We start from the raw sequence: 21,997 nt of genomic DNA, 5'->3' as shown, positions 1-21,997 counted from the left end.
TAATGTATATCTTTCTCTTAAATACAGGTATCTTTACTGCACCACTGGATGGACGCTACTTCTTTAGTGCGATTCTGACGGGCCACAAAAATGAGAAGATCGAAGCTGTGCTGTCCAGGTCTAACTATGGCATGGCTCGGGTAGACTCGGCGGGTTACCAACCGGAAGGGTTGGAAAACAAACCAATGGCCGAAGCCAAACCAACACCAGGTTCTCTGGCTGTCTTTAACATCATCCTACCCCTTCAGCGAGACGACACAGTCTGCATAGACCTGGTCATGGGCAAACTAGCCCATTCAGTGGAGCCTCTAACTATCTTCAGTGGTATGCTTCTATATGAAGATGTGTAGGGGTCTTTTAACTGATTAGCACTGAGACTAATCAGACTCAAAGAACCAGCAAAACGACGGGGCTAGAAAGAGACACTCTAAATGACGTTTATCCGCCTGGGATGGCGATGCATTGATTTTCCTTCGGTATTGTTTCCAATATTGTTAGACCTCCTATGAACTCCCTGAACAGAGAATATAATTTTTAAATGGAGGAACTGTTGCCCTTGATATGTAATCCTAACCCGCATTTTTGGAGAAGTGTTGTAACAAATACTACTGCAGGTTTGTGCGACCGATGTTGACGATGTTCCTATTGAGATATTTCCATGTTATATGAATCACAGACATGAGTTATGAATAATTTCTCATGTACCGAAGATGACCGTGAGGTCTGTTCGACTTCCTATGTATGCAACTGCACGGTAAATACTCTGCCAAAGAGCTTGACTCACAGTCAGGGTTAAAGGTTAGCCTGATGGGTGTGGAATTCGGGAGATTTGATGAAAGGAATTCATATTTTTGCTGTGAATGTTTAAATCCTGTGCTCCTTTTTTCTGCTTAGAGTCAAGGGATGATTTTTAAATTTTCATTTCAATTATTTCTATTTTGCTTCATTATAAGTGCCAAGTTTTCCAGGAATAACATCCTGCTCTTACCAAAGATGCTTTTACTTAATGAAATATGCGGTTGGTAGTTAATGATTTCAGGAAACATTCAATGTTATCCAACCTGACAATCAGTGATGTATATCATTGCTTCCATACAAACTCTCCAAGTGCCTCTGGAAAATTGCAAAGAGATGAATGCAATGAAATCTTCATAACTCAGGCACACATTCTGCAATGGCTTCTAATCAACAAGAAATAGGCTTTTTTGTACATGCATTTTGTGATCCCGTTGAAGCGTTTACAAAAACATCAGTTCTACTGGAGTGGTGGACCGTTGCATTTTGCTCCATATTCATATTCCAATCTCACAGCCTGAGCTTTCAATGGAGATTATTATCAAACAGAGTCTGTCCTTAATGTGGTTCAACAAAGTGCCTTTGAAGAAAAACAACGCTGAGGATTCAGAGGGTGTCCTTCATCAACCGATTCTGTCTGTGTGGTCTCGCTTGAATGTTTACTGTACGACAGCCCAAAGAATTTTGAACTACGCGGCTTTTGCTTTTTCTTGTTTGAAACATGCTTGTGCAATTTTACAGATCGTTGGGAGGAAAGATCTCTGTGTAACGCTATGAAATTCATACGGTCAAGAATGTTGAAAATTAAGGCTGCTATCTTTTATGTGCTATGTTTCATTTATTATTTTTAGTTATAAAAAGATTCCCCAGCTCATAAAGTGGACGTTACGGCAGCAGCGTAAGCATTAAAACATCTATTTACCTGTAAAAGAGACCAGATCTAAAAAATTTATAGTTCCCTCTCATGGTTTAACCTGTTACCTTGAATGTGTACATTGGCAACACGTGTGTTTCAAATAAAGATATTTAATTTTACACATATTAATCTCTGCTGAGCTTAGTATTACAGGGTTCTGTCAGGTATATACTGGAAGACATACCATTTAATTTAGCACCGGCATTGTGCAAAACTCTAAGCAAACTGCTGTTCATTGTCTCAAACTCAATGGAAAGCATTCTGGTACTCAAGAACTTTGATTCTGTTGAATAGAATTCCAGTCAGTGATTGATGGGGCACGGTTTGTCACTGTCTATGACTTTTTTTTCTCTATTCAACATAGAAAATACCAATACTTGAGTTTCTGGATCATTTGTCAAAGCAAAATTTGATTGGAAACATGTTCTCAAATAGAAAACAACCTCTGTTTCTAAAAAATATTTTTAGAAGCATGTGCACAGAAACGGTGTGATTAAGGAGAGGGGTGCACAATGCATTTCATTTTCCACGTCGCAAGCCAGAGAAGTCGTTTGGAGATTGGCTGGTGATTTAATGGAAAGAAAAACATTTCTAGGTGTCCATCCATAGTCATACTGGGACGTAGTTCACAATGAATAATGCCTTGTGCTGGTAAGTGAATCTCATGCCCTCTCTCTGATATGTGCCACCATGGGGAGTTTCCATGTTTTTCCACTTCTTTATAATATTGTATTTCTGTATTGCTTTTAATACTTTAACAACTCTAAATCCAGGGTGTACCGAAGGCCAAACATATGTTTTTTTCTTTCTTTTCTCTGTAAATGTCAACATGAAACGCCATTCACAACCCATTTTACTTCTGTAATGTAACATTTCCTAATGAAACAGAATATTCAACAAGTAAATGTAGGGTGAAACATGATTTTATCCATCAGGAATTGAATCGTCCGAAGTACAGAATGGAGACTATGTGAATATTCAATGGGTTGTGGGCGAAATGAATTGGCATGCACATTTAACTTCACCCCTGAGAGCATCTCAACATATCCAAATGGTAATATTTTTTTCTTTTTTTTAACAGATCTATAGTATTTTACTGAACTAACTATTGTCAACATTTTAGAAAAGATGCATAACTTTCAACAACTATAGCCTATTGTTATTTGGCTATTGATTATTTGGTCACACTTTAGATTAGGGTCCAATTCTCACTATAAACTACGACCTTCACCTCAGTAAACTCCTCATTACTGCTTATTAATAGTTAGTAGTTGTTAAGTTTAGGTATTGGGTTGGATTAAGGGATGTAGAATATGTTCATGTAGAATAAGGCATTAATATGTGCTTTATAAGCACTAATAAACAGCCAATATCATAGTAATATGTATGCTAATACGCAACTAGAGTGAGAACTGAACCCTAAACTGAAGTGTTGCCAGTTATTTTAGTTTACTCCGCTCATATTCATGTTTGCGGCTGAGTCAAAAAGGAAAGTTGGTTCAAAGGCAGAGTAAGTTATTACATTCTGATGAAATATTAAAAATACTTTCTTTTTTTTTTTGGAATACTGTGCACTGATGAATCTTTGCTAATGGGAGTCACGTTTGAGGCTGGAATGTAAGAACTACTAACAACAATCAACAAATTATTCAAACATGACTATGTCAGTGATTACTACAGATTTCTAGGCATTTGAAAGTTCATATTTCCACAAATTTGAGAAAAGGGTGCACTTTTATGCATGCATGAATGAAAGAAGTTTTGTTAGTGTAATGTTAGTGTAAGTAACTATCGGACAGATACTGTCAGACAGACAGGGTGTCATTGCACATTGGGTGTGGTGAAAGTGCTGGCCAGCTGTGTCTAAATGGGATTGGGTGGGAAAATGTCACGTATCCTGTTTGTCTTTCATCTTTGTGCACTTATATTCAGCTGTCTTCCTCCTTCTCTTGTTCTCTGCATACAGTGCAAACACAGGCCTGTGCTCCCTACTGCTGTAGAGATGCTTGCCAACTCTTCAGTATCAATCAGGGAACAATATCACTCAACTCCTCATAACTTATAAGAATTATCAAAGCACTGCTGAATACTATATTCACTATACAGAACATTTGTAGTGATTTGATCATTCTAAATTGTCTGCTCAAATTGCTTATTTGAAATGAAGGTCGTCACCTGGTTCAATATAACTCAAAAGGTTTTTTTTTGTTGTTTTTTTAAGAAGTCTCTTATGCTTGCCAAGGCTGCATTTATTTGATCAAAAATAAAGTAAAAACAGTACTATTGTGAAATATTTTTTCAGTTGACTTCGATACTGATTTGGTACTCAGTTATTATCAATCATATGGCTCTTATTATCAACATAACTTTTTTCAGGACTCTTTGATTAATAGAAAGTTCAAAAGAACTGAATTTATTTGAAATAGAAATCTTGTTAAATTATGAATCTTTGCTGTTACCTTTGATACATTTTATGTAGCAGAAAATCAAATGATTTCAGAAGGATCATGTGACACTGAAGCTTCAGTGATCCTTATGGTACATTTTTACATTCTTTCACATTCTTTTATTTTTTTTGTTATAAAGCATCAATGAAGAGTAGTGAAACAAGTTTAAAACTTGAATTAAATCATGCTAATACAGAGGTATCAGTAGAATATCCCATCATTATTTAGTCTGCATTTACATTAGTCTTTTCTATGTGAAGCAACACTATTCAGTCTATCATCATGCCTTGACAATGACTAGTGTCTAACAACACTTGTTAAGTTTCAGCAGAGCGTGCTTCATGTCTGTACTACATTCCAGCTGTGCACCTCTCCGCCATGTTCAGTGTAAAATTCCATCATAGCCATGGACACCGCATTTTTTGCCTGCAATCTGGCAGCCAAATGTGAGAGCATCCTGTAGGCTGCCCCCTGCAGAAAAGAGAACCAACCCGGCTTGAACTGATTTACACAACTTACAAAAACTCATTAAGTGTTTGTGTTTCAGAATCAGACTTGCATTCATACCATTTGAAAGCGAATACATGACAGAAGCATTGAACGTATCCCCTGCTCCAAGTGTGTCCACAAGCTTCTCAGGTGGGAATGCATCTGAATGGATGACTACCCCGTCGGGACCAATGGCATCCGCTCCCTTTTCCGCCCAGGCACAAATGAGGGTAGCTCTAGACACACAACCAAACTCACGTAAACACATGAAATGGCTAATATTTCAAAAGAACATACCCTTGAGCAGTTGTTATGATTATACATAGTCAGTCAGCAGTTTTTAGAACACTAGTGACATCTAGTGGTCGTTTTACTCACCCCTTCCTCAGACGACCGCTGAAACCCTTCAGTGCAGCAGAGGCCGAGTCAAACCCAAAGTGCTGGGCCACGTCCTTACTTACAAAGACCTGAGTGAAAGCGGTCACAAATAAACAGGTTGTGTAGTGTTCAAGCATGTCTCAAAGCTTATCAGCAAGCCTGCAAAAAATCGGCACACTCAGATTTCCAATTCATTTAAATGCACTTCTCCTTTAACTCTTATGCTTATTAAATATTTTTTTATTTTGACTTCAGCTCCCAGTAACAGTGCAGTATCTTCAGCTCTCTCTATATACCTGTATCATGTCATTATATACACTTAACGTTTAAAAGTTGGGGTCGGTACGGTTTTATTTGATTAAAAATACAGTAAAAACAGTAATACTGTGAAATATTATTACAATTTAAAATATTTTTTTAATCGAATATGTTTTAAAATTGAATTTATTTCTTAAAAAGGTAAAGCTTTTTTTTAGCATCATTGCTCCAGTGTCACATGATCCTTCAGAAATCATAGCATGCTGATTTGCTGCTCAAGAAACATTTCGGTAACACTTTATAATAACGTTCAGTTGTAAGTATTTTATAAGTGGTTAGTTAATGATGAACTAATCATTCACAAAACATTCATAAATGATTAGCAAGTGATATACTAACATTTTATGTATGTTTTGTAAATTCCGTTACAAGTCATTTACAATTGATTAGTTAATGATTAACTAATCATTTACAAAACATGAATATGCGTTACCAACATTTCTTACTATTATCAATATTGAAAACAGTTGTGCTGCTTAATATTTTTGTGGAAAAAGTGATATTTTATGGATAAAATTATGTCTTTACACATATATATACACACACACACACACACACACACACATATATATATATATATATACATATGTGTGTATGTATATATATATATATATGTGTGTGTGTGTGTGTGTATATATATATATATTTTTTTTATTTTATTTTTCTTACTTTTTTTTGTGATCTACTAGTCTGAGAACTATTCCATAATGAGCACTTGACTATGTAGTTTATCCAAGTTAAAATAATGTGTTTTATTCAGGCAGGTTTGAAGTCTAACACATGTAGAGAAATCATACCAAATCACCAAGAGGGAAAAGCTGGTAGAGGGGTTCCCTGGTCTTTTCGATTTCCACAGAGATGGTTATTCTGTTCTTCTCTTCCTGTTTGCTGTTATACTCTCTCACCCTCTCGATCATCTTCACTTGTTCGTCAGCATTACGGCCCTGAAAACGCATTCATAAAACAATCGGCTCTCTACTTGTGGAATAATGTGTCTCTTAAACAGGAAGGAACTAAATAGTGTGACTAGTGTGAACTTGGGCTGTTACTATGAAGCAAGATATTTGGCAAACACTCTTACCTCCCAGTGGACCCACTTGTACTGGCTCAGGTCCACCTTTGAAAAGTCTTCTACAGAAACATCTGGCAAGTTTCTGATTAAACAGAGAATAGCCGATGAAAGTTCTCTTGTATGTTAGACTACAACAATCAGTGTTCAAAGAACGATTAGTAAATATTAAGTAATGACTGCACTTTGTGTACATGATAGGTCAATATTACTATTGATTATTGTGACATGATCTGCTGTGATTCTATGATACAAAACTGTTTACAGTCACAAACTGAATCAGTGATGGTCTGTATAATGGGGAAAAACGTAGCTTATTCCCTTAGACCGGATCCCTGTCAGTTTGTATACAGTACAACATTTGATAACAGTCATCAGCACAGACAAATAGTCAGCTTTGGGCTGTTATTTTAAGATAATTATGATTGTCTGTCTCTCAGCATAGAAGGAAAAGGTTTGGAAAGTTTTCAAAACAGGTTTTAGAGACAAGAAATATTAGTCAAGGCCAAGATTAGAATAAATGTTGTTTTATATATTACTTTGCTACAAACAAAGCAAATACATGTAAATGATAATGTTCAGTCAACCAGTCTTAACTGCAAATATAAACCTCACCGGGCCGATCAGGACCTTGACCTGAAGTGGAGAGGTTTTGTATCATTCTGCAGGGGTTGAACGGATGATTGAACATTATCTCCCTTATTACACGGCTACTCGTCAAATAAATACATAAATAGACATTGATTTGAGCTGAAATTATATTATTATGTGATGTCACACTGCTACAGCTATGTAGTAAAATCAGGTGCGAGGGACATTGGCCAGTTATATAGTTTAGTGCTCACTATACACAAATATCTGGCCATGCAATGTTGAAACTGATCAGTCAGAATCAAGTATTTCAGAGAGCCGTGGAATAAGTTAGCTAGTTAGTAATAGGGCTGGGCGATATATCGCATGATCGCAGGCGATACGTCCGTGATAATTAATGCGATATGGCTCAGCTTGTCAGTGAACTACGGCTCTGTGTAGTAAATGCCGCTCCATCTGAAAGCAGGTGATGGCGATTTACTACTAATCAAGGAACCGGCTTTACTGACGAGATGCGCATAACAATGTCATGCGATATATCGCCCAGCCCTAGTAGTTAGTAAGCTTTGACATTGTGTGCTGTTGTGTGTTGTTTAAAACACTTGATTAAAATAATCTTGGACAAAACGGAAATTTTAAAAGAAAATAAATTAATGACAATAACAAATCCCCCCAAATTAACGCATGCAATGTCGAATTGTCATGATTTCTTAAAGGCATTTACTTTAAGACTAAGGGTACGTTTACACGACGACAACGATGTACTAAAAAACGGAAAAAGTTTTCCTTTGCGCTTTTCTCGTACAGACGACAAAGTCAAAACGATCCCTGTTCACACGGATCCGCGAAAACGATAAAAAAAACCCCGCTGTACTATTCATGCCAGGCCAGTAGTTGGCGATATCACTTTGTAAAGAAACACTAGTAAGCGCCTATAGACTGAACACGTAATATGTGTTTTTACAAATTAACTCTTTCCCCGACCGCATTTTTTTTTTTAAAGTTGCCAGCCATCGCCAGTATTTTGGGTAATTTTCACAAAAGTTTCATGGCCCCCAGAATATTTTGTTGTATGAATATCTGAACATGCAATTTATCCAAAAAAAAAGAGGAGGAGAGCCTTTGGTTAAAAAACAACAACAACAGTATTATCTTAGCTTCGTGCATTTTTTATCAACACTTGAATATGGGTAAGTTTCATAAAAAAGCTACATTCTGAGAAAATCGTGCTTTTGTCGAAGACTACGTCCAGATCGGATTCAGAACGATGATCAAAACACAGATGTAGATCGAGTTTAACACGCCCAAAGCTTCACAGTCCTGTAGCTCGTCCTGGGTGGACATTTCATTCAGTAACATTAGGCAGTTTTGATTTATATGCTGTTTAATGTTGATGATCGCGTTATTTTACATATGATTACATACAGTGCAATGCATAAGTGAATACACCCATGCTAAAGTTGACTAAAAAGAGGAATAAAAAATCATATTTTGGAAATTGAACTTAATGCCTTAATTAAAAAAATTAGGAAAAATCCAACCTTTAAGGACACCAATTTTCTTTGTGAATGAATAATGTATCGTAAATAAATAAATGTTTTTCCTTAAAATACATGGTGCATAAGTGAGTACACCCCTATGTTAAATTCCCATAGAGGCAGGCAGATTTTTATTTTTAAGTATTTTTTTTTATTTTTTTTTAGGATACTATGCATCCTGATAAAGTTCCCTTGGCCTTTGGAATTAAAATAGCCCCACATCATCACAAACCCTTCACCATACCTAGAGATTGGCATGGGGTACTTTCCATAAGATCATCTCTCAATGCAAATCAAACTAGCTTTTAGGCTAACTGAAATAAAACCATGCCAATCTCTAGGTATGGTGAAGGCTGTGTGATGATGTGGGGCTATTTTAATTCCAAAGGCCAAGGGAACTTTATCAGGATGCATAGTATCCTGGATCCATGAAGTAACTGGCCTTTAAAAATAAAAATCTGCCTGCCTCTATGGGAATTTAACATAGGGGTGTACTAACTTATGCACCATGTATTTTAAGGAAGAACATTTATTTATTTACGATACATTATTCATTCACAAAGAAAATTGGTGTCCTTAAAGGTTGGATTTTTTAAATTAAGGCATTAAGTTCAATTTCCAAAATATGATTTTTTATTCCTCTTTTTAGTCAACTTTAGCATGGGTGTATTCACTTATGCATTGCACTGTATGATATGCGCTTGTTTCTGCATCTTCCTGGCACGTGTTTTTATCAGGAGATTCAGTACTCTTTCAGAAGATGAGTAATAGCGCCCCCTACCGTATAACAGTAATATTTGCGTTTTCAGGCCCCTTAAACGCCATTGTCGTGTACATGAACAGCCAAAAACGCATAAAAAGTTTTGTTTTTAGTTCAAAATGGTGTCGTGTAAACGGCCCCAAAATTACTGTCAATTACGGCAGTGCCACTTAATAAAGACTTTCTCAGATTACGTTTGAGAATTGGAAATTATAATTTACCAGGTACCCATCTAACTTTGATTGTTTGTTATGATTATTGTGACTTTGGATGATACTCTTACGTGTCTGAGAGCACGACAGTGCGAGAGCCATTGGTAGGACACACCACACAACAGGCACACGGGGTCTCACCCCACTGCTGCCAAGCCACACCAGATATGTCCACCCCACGCCGTGCAAAATCCCCCACGATGAAACTAGTACAGCAAACAGAGAGGTATTGCAGTGACCCATATGCAGTGGCACTACTGACTGATTTTGAGCAGGAAAGGAGCAGGCTCACAATGATTGCCAAACTGATCTTCGAACCATGCACCTTCAGTGCACCTTTTTATAGGGAAAAAGCAATAGTGCATTTTCACTTGTTGTTTTGATGTGTCGGGAATGTTTCAGCTGTCCTGTGAGGAAAGAGTTTTCATAATACTTACACATACTCTCACACACAAACCTGTTCATATGCAGAATTGTACGGCTTCCTGTCGCCACACTGCTGATTACTACAGAGGCTGGAAAGGAGCATTCAGCATGCTCCAGAAGAAGAGAGATGTCAATCTTGTACATTTGAAAATCATTCAAGATGAAGCTAGAAGAACAAATTAGCAAGGAAAGGTATGCATACAGAACGTATGTGTGCAGATAATGTAAACTAAGAAAAGAAGTACTTTTGGGAAGATGTCTGAGGGAGTAAGAAAGTATCCAAATATCAGTAGGGTACAACAGGGCTATTCTCTTTTAAACCACTAGATGGCCTAAAAATTCAGCTCAGCACTTTTCTTAAACTCTTTTGAAGATGCACGTGGAAATTTGGCTGATCCTTAATGAGATCGCAGGACAGCAATGCAAAGTTGATTATGCACTAATTTGATCTAATATTTGATGTTTTTTTACATTGTTGTAGATTTATGTAGCAAATGAGAAGACAAGGATCTTGTTAATGTTTTTCAGTTTTGTTCAAGGTAAATAAAGCAACAGTTTTTCAATAACTGAAGAAAGTGTAAAAGTATGGTAATTGTGGTAAAAGGCACCCCTGCTGTTGGGGCAAAAGGCACAATAATTAACATGATGATAAATAGCTGGCTGACTTTTCCATTTTTTGACATGACATAATTAGATTCAGATGGTAAATATCATATATTAAGTTGGGTGTCCATCTGAGAGGTAATCTCCATATTTATAATGAAACCATCATATTTAGGAATATACATCATATCATATAATAAAATATCATATTTATAGTTACTACTGTAAAGCTATATTAAATAATCAGGGGATCTCATTCAATACTTTCAGAAACATTACTTATTTAAATACCTTTGTTTCTGTATTTCTAAAAATTTATATATTTTAATGACAAAAATGAATTAATTTATCAAATTAAACAGAAAATAATAGTGCAAACTATTGCTAAAGTCAAGTTAAACATTAACTTAAACATTATTACATAACACATAACACCTTAAACATTATTAAAAACACTTTTTAGCTAAAGTATTTGTATAAATAATGTGTGTCTTTTGCCCCATGTGTGGGTTAAAAGGCCCACCTTGCCAAATCTTACATTTATAAGATATTTTTAAACAAAACAAATCACTTTTATGATTTCATTTCACACAAAATCTGCTGCTCCATCAATGTTCAATAAACACACACACACACACACACACACACACACATATATATATATATATATATATATATGAAGAGTTCAGATGCAAAAGCCTCTATGCCATTTAAAATTTTCTTCTAGAATGATCATTTTTATCAAGCTTGTACATTTAAGTTCCATAATTTCACTTAAATTGCAATGAAAATTAACTATTAATTGTAATTTAAGTGAAATTACTGAACTTAAATATACAAGCTTGATAAAAAATGATAATTCTAGAAGAAAATTTCAGATGGCACTTAGAGGCTTTTGCATCTGAACTCTTCATATATATATATATATATATATATATTCTGCAATCATATATGGGAGAAGTAGCCTAAAAAGCAATTTTTTCTTATGGTGTGCTTTTAGTCCCGCTGTACCCTATATCTTGGTATGTTATAGTCTATACTTTAGAAATGGATCACACACACACACACACACACACACACACACACACACACACACACACACACAGTCACTCTTTATATATTGTAATTTAACGTAATAGTAGGCAGAAAACACTTACTCAGCTACTGGTCCAGAAGCCAGAGACCCCATAAATGCACACGGGGCCCCAAGTAGAGACAAAACAGTGCACGTGTTTGATGCGTTTCCTCCTCTCTGCCATCTCTGAGACAAACACCTACAAACCAGTTGCGTTATTATTTTATGACACCTGTGATGCAACATTGACTGCAGGGTATAGCAGAACACTCTAGCCTAGGCTTAACGTTATATGTTTAGGCTGATTATGCTTTTGAAATGCTAACGCAAAGGTGCATTAATAGTAGAATGTTATCAGAATTTCCCACCTGGTATCAGTATCTTCTTCCGGGTATTTATCCACAACATTTATGATATCCAGACACACCAAACCAATGCTGAGTATCTTTTTGTCCCCCATATTCTCCCTGCAGAACTAAATCCTGAACTATGGACTTTGTTAGAAAGGTCATAACGTCACATTATCTCGAACAGAAGCGGGTGAGCGTTTCTCTCTCACCGTGAATGGGACACACTGTAAACATTGGACACGAAGTCTACCGGGTTTTGCCGAGTGTGGCCGAAAGTGCCAGCGCGAGCGGAGCGCAAAGACACGACGATTCCCGACTTTTATCGAGAGCAGCCGAAACTTGCGCGAGCGCTTTCCGTTATGTTTTTGGTGTGAGCTCTGAAATGCATTTTGCTGTTTAAAAACACAGAAATTACATATTTCTTTGGTTAGTCATCATTTTAATCTTTATAAACATACAAATATAACTGCATTTTAGTAAGTAAGTATTCCTTAAGTAAGATAAAACTGCCCATAAAATCTCAGTAGGTCGTTCCCCCAGAGTGGTTGCTAGGTGACAAGATGGATTCGGTTAAATCACAATACTAGCTACATGTTGACTTTCCTCCAGTTATTTCAAGGCAGCTAACGTTATTTGTGTAATGTATGAATATTTCTTCTCATGTATATGGTGGTGAAACGGATATTTGTTAGAGACTTTTTTAAATGATTGCGTTTGTATAAATATTATATGCGCAATTTTGTACTCCAAAATACCTCTATTTTGTACGCTCTGTTTTCTATTTTGCTAATAGCCAATACAATTATAAAGGCTATTAATAAACATATATAGTATATGGCTAAATTCAAAAATATGAATATGCTATTTGAATGAAAGTTTCATAACATTTCTTAATATTTGTATGTAACTTTACACATGATCTTTCAGTTGGCTTATTGAATGTTTTTCAATGTTATTTATTAGTTCTAAGACCAGGAAAACACAGAGTTGAGAGAATGGAGATGACTTCAAACAGTGTGGCGAATGGCAACGTGGAGGTCCTCCAAATCTATAAACTTCTGCAATATGTACGGGAGAAGAACAGACCACAGATAAACAAGATGGTCCAACTGGGGTTTTTCAACCTGATAAATATGACTGAACCCAAACAGGGACTCGGTGCCTTGTATCAGGCAACTGTGGACCGTGATGAAGACCTTGTACAGTTCCTTCTGTCCCTGAAAGCCCAGCCTGACATACAGGACAAGAAGGGCTGCACACCAATGATGCTGGCTGCACAGTTGGGCTACTACAAGATTGTGTATCTCTTGATCAAACACAATGCAAATGTGACACTCACAGATGAAGAGGGGAAAGGTAAATAACGTATTTTTAGAAGTGCATGTTATGTAGCCTACTTTTCAATTTTAATATCTTAACAGGCCTTGATGAGTTTGTCTTTATGCACCTGGTGAAGTGTAAAAATATCCCTTGAAAAAAAGACGTGCACTTATTTGTATTAACTGTGCACTTGCTTCAAATCTTAAAAGTATGCTTTAAAAAAAAACTGTACTTGCAAATAAATAATATTAATGAAATATGGCAACTTAAAGGGATAGTTCACCCAAAAATGAAAATTACCCCATGATTTACTCACCCTCAAGCCATCCTAGATATGACATTCTTCTTTCAGATGAATACAATCGGAGTTATATTAAAAAATGTCCTGGCTCTTCCAAGCTTTATAATGGCAGTGAATGGCCATATGAAGTTTTGAAGTCCATAAAAGTGCATCCATCCATGATAAAAGTGCTCCACACTGCTCTGGGGGGTTAATAAAGTCCTTCTGAAGTGAAGCGATGCGTTTGTGTAAGAAAAATATTCATATTTAAAACTTCATTGACTAGAATAACTAGCTTCCGACAGACGGCCGTACGCATCGATTTACGGCGAAGGAGTGACCCTTGAACTTGACGCACAACGTAATGACGAACGCGGAAGCACAGAGGATATAGCAGTCATGATTTAGAAGTCTAAAACGACAATTTTGAAAGAGAAATGTCGGAGGAGCTTGAGTTTGTTACCTGTTTGTTTGAACCGCAAAAGCTTACGCTACTCCTACATCAAGTGTTACTCTTTTGGCATAAGTCGACTTGTGTAGGCCGTCTGTCGGAAGCTAGTTATTTTAGTCGATAAAGTTTTAAATATGGATATTTTTCTTACACAAACGCATCGCTTCACTTCAGAAGGACTTTATTAACCCCCCAGAGCAGTGTGGAGCACTTTTATCATGGATGGATGCACTTTCATGGACTTAAAAACTTAAACGAGCATTCACTGCCATCATAAAGCTTGGAGGAGCCAGGACATTTTTTAATAGGCTATAACTCCGATTATATTCGTCTGAAAGAAGAATGTCATATCCACCTGATGACTTGAGGGTGAGTAAATCATGGGCTAATTTTCATTTTTGGGTGAACTATCCCTCTAAGTGTAAAGTACACTTTCCCCCAGTTTCACAGACTAAAATGCATGTTTAATCTGTTTTTACTGATAGCAACTTATACTGATATATCTTAAAATATGTCAGTGCCATTGTTTTGTCTCAAGATGCACACCAGTAATGTTTTTTTCTAAGGCACGTTTAAAAGCTATTTAAATGCCCCTATTGAACTAAGGCCTAATCCTGGCTTAATCCAAGTTTGTGAAACCAGGCCGAAAGGTATTTGATTAAAATTGTAACTGTATTGTGTTAATTGATATTACAATTAAAGGTCAAATATTTGAAATGTACTAAACAAATTCAAAATTACAAAAGTGTAATTGCAAATATATTTAAATACGTTTTATATATATATATATATATATATATATATGTAAATAAAAAAGTTTCAATATGAATTACATTAAAGTCTCTTTTTGATAATAGAATTATATAAAAAGATGCGGTTAAGCACTCTTAAGTTCAGCAAATTATGTTTAAAATAATGTAAATTATTAAAGCCTACATTTAATTAAAAAAAACATATGTAATTAAGTGTCAGAAAACATTACATTCAGTTTGAACTTGAAACTGCGGTACTTATAGTGTACTATATACATATACTATATATTTTAAAGTTTATTATTTCATAATGAGTAGGCTACTCTTTTTAAAGTGTACTTTTTCTCAAGGGATATATAACCCAGCCATTAAAATTATTGTATAAATGCAAAATATGTTTTTTTAATTCCTTTATATAATATTTTAATTTGTTTCCTTGGTTTTATATCTATTCATTTATGCTTGACGGGGGAAATGTAGAATATGTGAAACTCAGTGACTTTGTTTCATTTGTAGGGGTGCTGTTCTACTGTATCTCTCCATCTACAGAACATGCTCTCTGCCTGCAGATGGCGCTCAACAGCAATGCAAATGTCAACAATGTTTCTAACTCAGGGAAGCCACTGCTTGTGTTCGCTTGTGGTAATGCAAAGGACTGTCAAGACTTGTGCATTCGCATTTTGGAGAAAGGAGCTGATCCAAATGCAGTAGATCAGGTCTCATATCATAGTTCAAATGAATGTTCCCTGACCAAAAAAAGTCTGTTTTACACAGATATAATTTTACAACATCTATATAATCAAAAACCTTTTTGGAATGGAACAGTTTATTGAACCTTTAGTCAAAATAATTGATAGGCATTTATTGCTCATATGATATGAGAGAATATGGAGCTTGTACTTGAGGAGGAGAAAAACATCTATTTTATTCAGAGGCCCAATTTAGAGTAGTTGCTAATATTAACAGTCAAACCAAATATTATTCATACACCAGATATAATTTTTGATATATTTTTTTACTTGTGGGTGCTGGACACTATAGTTAATTTATGTAAGTGAGGATAGTAAAATAAAGTAAACTGTGACATATTATACCCAAAAATTCTTTATACAGTGGACAACCAGTAAAATTTATACAAATTTGGGACCAAAATTATTTAGACACTTTGACCTGACCATGTTTTGATTAAGGGTTTTTTCTTTAATTGCTAATGCAACCTTTTTACAACACAGACTGAACAAAATGAAGCATTGCTTGGTAATTGGTTGAGCTAAATTGGTACTATCTAACTGTGTACTGAAATTTAACAGCTGACAGATATTCAACCTAATTCATTTGTGAGACAGTCTAACAGAAGGATGGCCAAAACCAGTGAAATATCAACTGATTGTTCTTGTCATATTTTATTACCATTTTCTAAACTATAGCGAATAAACTGTGATAATGTGAGAAATGTTGAAGGTGCCTGAATAAATTCTGGTTTGGCTGTATAAGGCCAAAAAGTAATATGACATTCTGAAGCTTGTAATTATATCAGTACAGCAGACTGCTTACATAAAATGCATATTGGTTGTCACTTGATATCTCATAATATGTCTTAGTAAGATTGTTTAAATGCCTGTATGATTAAAGCTCTGTATTATTATTGTGGGGGTTAAAACATATAATGCAATGCATTATGCATTGTTATAAAATGATTGATAGATGATTGAGAGCCTGTTTGATACTCACATTTTAACATGATTTTGAAATGTCAAACATTATAAAAGTTATTCTTATCTTTACCTTCAGTAAATCAGTAAAGATTTCACAGCAAGAAAGCATGTGCACCAATACCTGAAGAGGGACATTTTTAGAATTATACTAAAAGGCCTTTTACGTGCTAAAAAAGTATAAACTATTAATCATCAGAAGGCATGTCGTAGAGCAAAGTTTTGATCATGTCGATAATCTAGAGGCCTTTGAAATGTGTATATTAAATATGATGCAGTCGGCACTTGGCTTTACAATAGGTCAGCAAGAAAATGTGGATTTAGATGGAGTTGAATCAGTATAATGTGTCATGTTTTGGCTCCCCAAAGGTGACACGGTGCTCTGCACTCATGGAGGCATCTAAAGCTGGTGCTTTGAAGCTCGTCAGAGCCATTTTACAAAAAGAAGGGAATCCTAACTTACTTGATGAAGAAGGACGGTGCGCTGCCCACTTTGCTGCAGAACAAGGTTTCCTTGAGGTGATGCCATGGCATGCTGAATAGCACAAAATCTGCCATCGTTTAACTTTGAAGAATATTACTATCTCTGCTTTATACAGGTTTTACAGGTGCTGTCTGCATACTCTGCTGACTTGGGTGTCAGCACTTCAAAGGGTGACACACCATTGCACTTTGCTGCTGCTGGCGGCTTCAATGAGTGCTGTAGATTCCTGGCCCAAAGAGGTAGGCTGGATCTAATGTCTTTCCATTATTCACAAGAGCAAGTACTGCCTTCATTAAATGGGTCATGAAATTTAACTCCACAGTTTAAAATATGAAGATTTGTTTTCCAAACTTCTGAAATACCAAAATAAAAAATAAAAACTATTCGAAATGTGAACTATTGGAATTTGTGTCATTTCACACTGGACGGTATTATTAAACATCGGAAAGCTCATTTGTTCAAAATACTAAAAATACTTTGCTGCCTTATTCATAGCAGTACTCTTTCTTATCTGCAACAGGATGCAGTCCTAAACTGAAGAATCTGGAAGGTCTTCTTCCAAGCCAGGTCGCCAAAAACAATGGCTACAAAGCTGCACTCAAGGAGCTCAAGAAAGCAGAGAAAATGCACAAGAAGCTTTCTGCGCCTGATGCCGTAAACCCCAATGAACCCTGGGCCGTCGTCCTTCACGACTGGTCCTGTGAACATGAGGCAACCTTGCGCAAAGCCTTTGAAACTGTTGAGGGACTGGATAAACCTGTTGAAAAAGTTCCTCTGGAGACATTTGTGTATTTTCTGCATGAGCATCGAGCTCCTGTAAGTAACGAGAATCTGCAAAGTATCATCAAGCAACATGACCAAAACCATGAAAGTGTCATCAATTTAAATGAGTTTTTTAAAGGCCTCAAGTACCTCCAGAAGGCCTTTGTCATCTCATCCTACGCTCCTAAGCCAGGCAAGAAGGGAAAGGGTGGAAAGGCAAAGAAGAGTGCCAAATCTGCCATGCCATTGCCCATATGCACAATGCCACCTGAGCTGATTCCCAGAAGAGAGGACAGTGGACTACCTTACTACATGATTGAGAACTACCAGCCGTTCGCTGACACCAAACGTTTCAACCGAGACCGGCTGCCAGTTCACCCCATTGAGAATGACTCTGCCTGGTATATTGATGAGCCTGAAAAGATCTATACCAACATCAATAACTGTGTAAAGACTGGAGATATAGATTCTCTTAGTCTGGCATTTACCCAACAAGTGCCTGTTGATATCAAAGATCAGTTCTTTAAGACGCCACTCATGACAGCATGCAACTGTGGCAACTACCAAGTTGCTAAATTCCTCATTTCACTGAGGTAATGCTACTAAGAAAAATAAAGAAATATCTTCTTTTGTTTACACTTTTAGGGCCCTATCATACACTCGGCGCAATGCGGCACCAGGCGCGACGCAAGTGTGTTTTGCTAGTTTCAGCCCAACGCAGTTATCATTTTCACATCCTGCGCCACGTTGTTTAAATAGCAAATGCATTTGCGCCTATTTGTGCGCCCATGGGCGTGCTGGTCTGAAAACGAGGTGTGTTCAGGCACATTGTTGGCGCGTTGCTATTTTGAGGCAACTGAAATAGACTTTAGACTTATGACTTTAGACCAGGTTTCAGTTAGTCAATGGCGCAGTATATATATTTTTTGTTATTTAAAGGGCACATTAGTAATGTGCGCCTATAGGCGGGTCCACAACGCGTGTACACTCTGCTTATTAAACACACAGGGTGTGCAGCACACAAACTAGCCAAATATAAAAAATAAAAGGATTATAATGTAAAAGATTATTATTGTGTACATAAAGATATGGAATCTGGCTTGTCCCGTAGATGGTCTGCTCGTGCGCTTTAACCCTTGCGCACGAGCAGATCCGTTTTCTCGTTAGAGAAGCGTTCAGTTTTTCCGCTTGCAAATTGCGCCAAGTAAATAGCGAATCCGCCATGACGTGAGCGCAACTGGCTTTTAAAGGGAATGGGAGATGAGACTCTGATTGGTTTATTGCATGTTACGCCCAAAACACACCCATTACTCATTAAGAGAATAGGGACAACCCTTTTTCCCCATCGTTAAACTAGCAAAAGTGGATTCGGACACGCCCTAAGTGCACTTGCTCCATACGCTCTAGACTATGCGCTTAGATCGTTAAAATAGGGCCCTTCATGTAACAAGATGATAGACTGTGTCATTTGAAGAACATTTTGGTTTTTTGACTCTATAGGGCTGATGTCAATGCAGTTGACCAGTTTAACTGGACGCCCCTCCATCATGCTTGCCATGCAGGTCATGTAGACATTATCAAGATGCTGGTGCAATCTAGAGCCGTGGTGGATGCTGTGGCAATGAATGGAGCAACTCCACTCATGAGAGCTATTGAAAGCTGTCGGTTCAGCTGTGTAGAGTATCTCATCAAAGCTGGAGCCAAAGTCATGGCAGAAAACAAGAGAGGTACTGGTTTTGATATTGAAATGTCTGTCTCTACACTATAGTTTAGTAAAAAGTTTTAGGGTTGTAGGCTAATTTTTTGGTATGGAGTTGGTATGGAGAACCGTGTGAAGAATTGTTGAGAAATGTGTCCTAAAAGAACAAACAATTTTAAATAACTGTTTTCTATTTTAATAGATTTTAAATTGTAATTCATTCCTGTGATGGAAAAGCTGAATTCAGTGTCATTTGAAAATAGTTGTGCTGCTTAATATTTTTGTAGAAACCATTATAATTTTTTTTCAGGATTCTGTGATGAAGAAATTTCTTTCATTTAAAATATAAATATTTTGTAACATTATAAATGTCTTTACTGCCACATTTGATCAATTCAATGCATCCTCGCTGAATAAAAAAATATGAATTTATTTTAAAAATGAACTCTTACCCCAAACTTTTGAAGAGTGCTGTATATGTATATTTACTTTTTGTATCATTTTCCCACTTATTTGAACAACAATGCATTTCTTTTGTGCTCACAGGGCAAAATTGCTTGGACATTGCTGTAAAGTATGGCGATGCTAGAATCATTGTGTTGGTCAGTGACAAATCCAACATTCTTCGAAATGAAAAGAAACCAGAACCAACTTTGAAGCCAGCATCAAAACCAGCTTCTTCAGGACAAGGAAAGGTGAAATAAAATATCTGCCTTTCTTCCTATATTTAGGCATAGCTGGCATGTTTAATAAGTTGTCTTTGTCTTCTGCAGATTCGATCATCATCAGTTTCAGCAGCTGTGAAATTAGAGCTGAGAGACAATATCATAGTTAAGAACCCAAAGTTCAACATTCGAAGTGGCACCAACAAGAATGACATCAGCTTTGTCCCCAAAACCGTAAGACAGTAAAACTCTTTGACAGACAGACAGACACTGTGTATAGATATCTGTGGTTTTGTATGTGTGTTTTTAATTTCTGATGTTTTCTGCATTATAGCTTTGGGGAAAACAGCTCACCGACAGCCCACAGCACACTGATAAGAAGAAGGAAACGCTTTGATAAGGAGATGATTCTCAAGGACTTCATACACTTTAACAAGTATCTCAGACCTGAATGGGATGGGGCGTCTGGGATGGGAACAAATTAAATATCTCAGCGCAATAGCTGATTTTCATTCAGAGCTACTGTCTGTCTTTTTATATCTGACAAATTAGTATTTCCCAGACTTGTTTGACTTTAGTCAATTGAGCAAAAATGAAAGATAGGTAAAGAAAGACCACAGAAAAACCCTATAAATCCCCTCCTTTTTTGACATGGGATAAAAATAACCTTTTTTTAGTCAGTCATTGAGATGCACAGTGTGTGCTGCCGTTTGGAATGATGCTGTACAAGCCCCTGACCGAGAGCACCACCTGCTCTATAAGCCATTTTCCTTTTCACGTCTCCTGTGACTGGCTTTAATCACCAACCCCCACTGAACACAGGAAAAGAAGATGACAGTCATATATTTCAAGGTAACACATTAATCAGTGTAATTTTAATTGAAACATGCATGTACATATGCATGTTTTAAGCCATTAAATTGGCCTGTAGGGGGCGGTCAGACACAATAATACAATTTACAGTTTTCCACAATTGCTAAGACACTAAGGCCTAAACCCATCTGTCGAATAAATCACTCACTAAAACACATTTTGCACTTTGATTCACTTGTGTTGCAAAACAGTAAACACAGCAAAAGTTAAACACAGCTACAACACAGTTGTCATCTTTTACACGCAACGACTCAAAATTGTTCGCACTTGTTTCTAATGATGTGACCAAACCAACTGTATAAACCCAGCTCAGAGTGCACAAGTGCATTGAATGTTGATACGAACAATGAATAGAAACAATCTGAGAGGGAGAGAAGGAAAAAATATGTGTAGGAGGTGGTGGACGAGGAGGAAGAGGATGAGGAAGAGCAAGGTGTGGAGTGTTGTCAAGGCAGGATCCAGCACACCAAGAGACAACATTGCCTGTGCTGTGATTTGGGCAAAGTTCTCAGGCCGGACCCAACGTGAAGACGTGTCAGAGGCACAATGAATCTGTCATTGACTTTGATTTTGCATTTGCACAAGTCTTTTCAGTGTACTGTAACATGCTTTTCATTTAGAGTTTTTTTGGGCTTTAGCATTTTGGCCACTGTATTTTTACAGTATGCACGTGCTGAATAAACAAACATTCAATACTAAAATATGCAATACAATACTAGCAGGATATATAGTATAATATAATATGTTTACCTTAGTTGCGATTACAATACTTTTTTACGAAATTGCTAATTTTGTTTACTGTGTATAATATACTTTTTTTCTGTAACATTGCTCTGGATGTTTTGTTCTCCATTCTTTATGTAGTGTCTAATGAATGCTCTGTTGAGTTTATACACTCACCTAAAGGATTATTAGGAACACCATACTAATACTGTGTTTGACCCCCTTTCGCCTTCAGAACTGCCTTAATTCTACGTGGCATTGATTCAACAAGGTGCTGAAAGCATTCTTTAGAAATGTTGGCCCATATTG

At 36.6% G+C, this 21,997-nt stretch overlaps 3 protein-coding genes across 5 annotated transcripts in view; 2 read left to right on the top strand and 1 right to left on the bottom strand.

Annotated features, from left to right (window-relative positions):
* emilin1b (elastin microfibril interfacer 1b) overlaps positions 1–1,830 on the top strand; it is a 31,676-nt gene extending 29,846 nt beyond the window's left edge. Inside the window, exon 8 of the mRNA XM_084393100.1 lies at positions 28–1,830. Within this exon, the coding sequence (XP_084249226.1) occupies positions 28–350 (323 nt within the window). The 3' untranslated portion in view covers positions 351–1,830. The remainder of the gene's footprint in view (positions 1–27) is intronic.
* A 2,336-nt stretch (positions 1,831–4,166) lies between these two features.
* Positions 4,167–12,215, bottom strand: khk (ketohexokinase). 3 transcript variants are annotated; one of them, XM_084393107.1, is made up of 9 exons: positions 11,986–12,215; positions 11,700–11,816; positions 9,971–10,105; positions 9,585–9,719; positions 6,425–6,497; positions 6,141–6,287; positions 5,026–5,114; positions 4,726–4,883; positions 4,167–4,629 (listed from the first exon to the last, which is right to left on the bottom strand). In XM_084393107.1, exons 1-9 carry the CDS (start codon positions 12,075–12,077, stop codon positions 4,541–4,543), a joined length of 1,035 nt encoding a protein of 344 aa, XP_084249233.1. In that variant the 5' UTR covers positions 12,078–12,215; the 3' UTR covers positions 4,167–4,540. The 3 variants fall into 3 exon arrangements, with proteins under 3 accessions (XP_084249233.1, XP_084249232.1, XP_084249231.1); XM_084393106.1 differs by lacking the exon at positions 9,585–9,719; XM_084393105.1 differs by lacking the exon at positions 9,971–10,105.
* Positions 12,216–12,940: 725 nt separating this feature from the next.
* Positions 12,941–20,605, top strand: ankef1b (ankyrin repeat and EF-hand domain containing 1b). The gene is made up of 9 exons (XM_084393102.1): positions 12,941–13,323; positions 15,287–15,486; positions 16,852–17,001; positions 17,082–17,205; positions 17,487–18,321; positions 19,229–19,455; positions 19,974–20,122; positions 20,201–20,326; positions 20,427–20,605. The coding sequence occupies exons 1-9, from the start codon at positions 12,963–12,965 to the stop codon at positions 20,487–20,489; spliced, it is 2,235 nt and encodes a 744-aa protein (XP_084249228.1). The 5' UTR covers positions 12,941–12,962; the 3' UTR covers positions 20,490–20,605.
* Positions 20,606–21,997: the final 1,392 nt, after the last annotated feature.

This window comes from Rutilus rutilus (genome assembly GCF_951802725.1).
Source record: "Rutilus rutilus genome assembly, chromosome: 21".
Classification (NCBI taxonomy): domain Eukaryota; kingdom Metazoa; phylum Chordata; class Actinopteri; order Cypriniformes; family Leuciscidae; genus Rutilus; species Rutilus rutilus.
Note: the sequence above shows the minus strand (reverse complement) of the source record. Positions and strands in the feature narration are given on the sequence as shown.

Coding starts and splice junctions, on each gene's coding strand:
- khk (XM_084393107.1), bottom strand. CDS start 12,077: ATGGGGGACAAAAAGATACTCAGCATTGGTTTGGTGTGTCTGGATATC. Junction 6,498..9,584: donor ACTGTCGTGCTCTCAGACAC/GTAAGAGTATCA, acceptor CTGTTTAATCAG/AAACTTGCCAGATGTTTCTG. Junction 5,115..6,140: donor TTTTCCCTCTTGGTGATTTG/GTATGATTTCTC, acceptor GCTTTCACTCAG/GTCTTTGTAAGTAAGGACGT.
- ankef1b (XM_084393102.1), top strand. CDS start 12,963: ATGGAGATGACTTCAAACAGTGTGGCGAATGGCAACGTGGAGGTCCTC. Junction 19,456..19,973: donor CATGGCAGAAAACAAGAGAG/GTACTGGTTTTG, acceptor TTGTGCTCACAG/GGCAAAATTGCTTGGACATT. Junction 20,123..20,200: donor CTTCTTCAGGACAAGGAAAG/GTGAAATAAAAT, acceptor TGTCTTCTGCAG/ATTCGATCATCATCAGTTTC.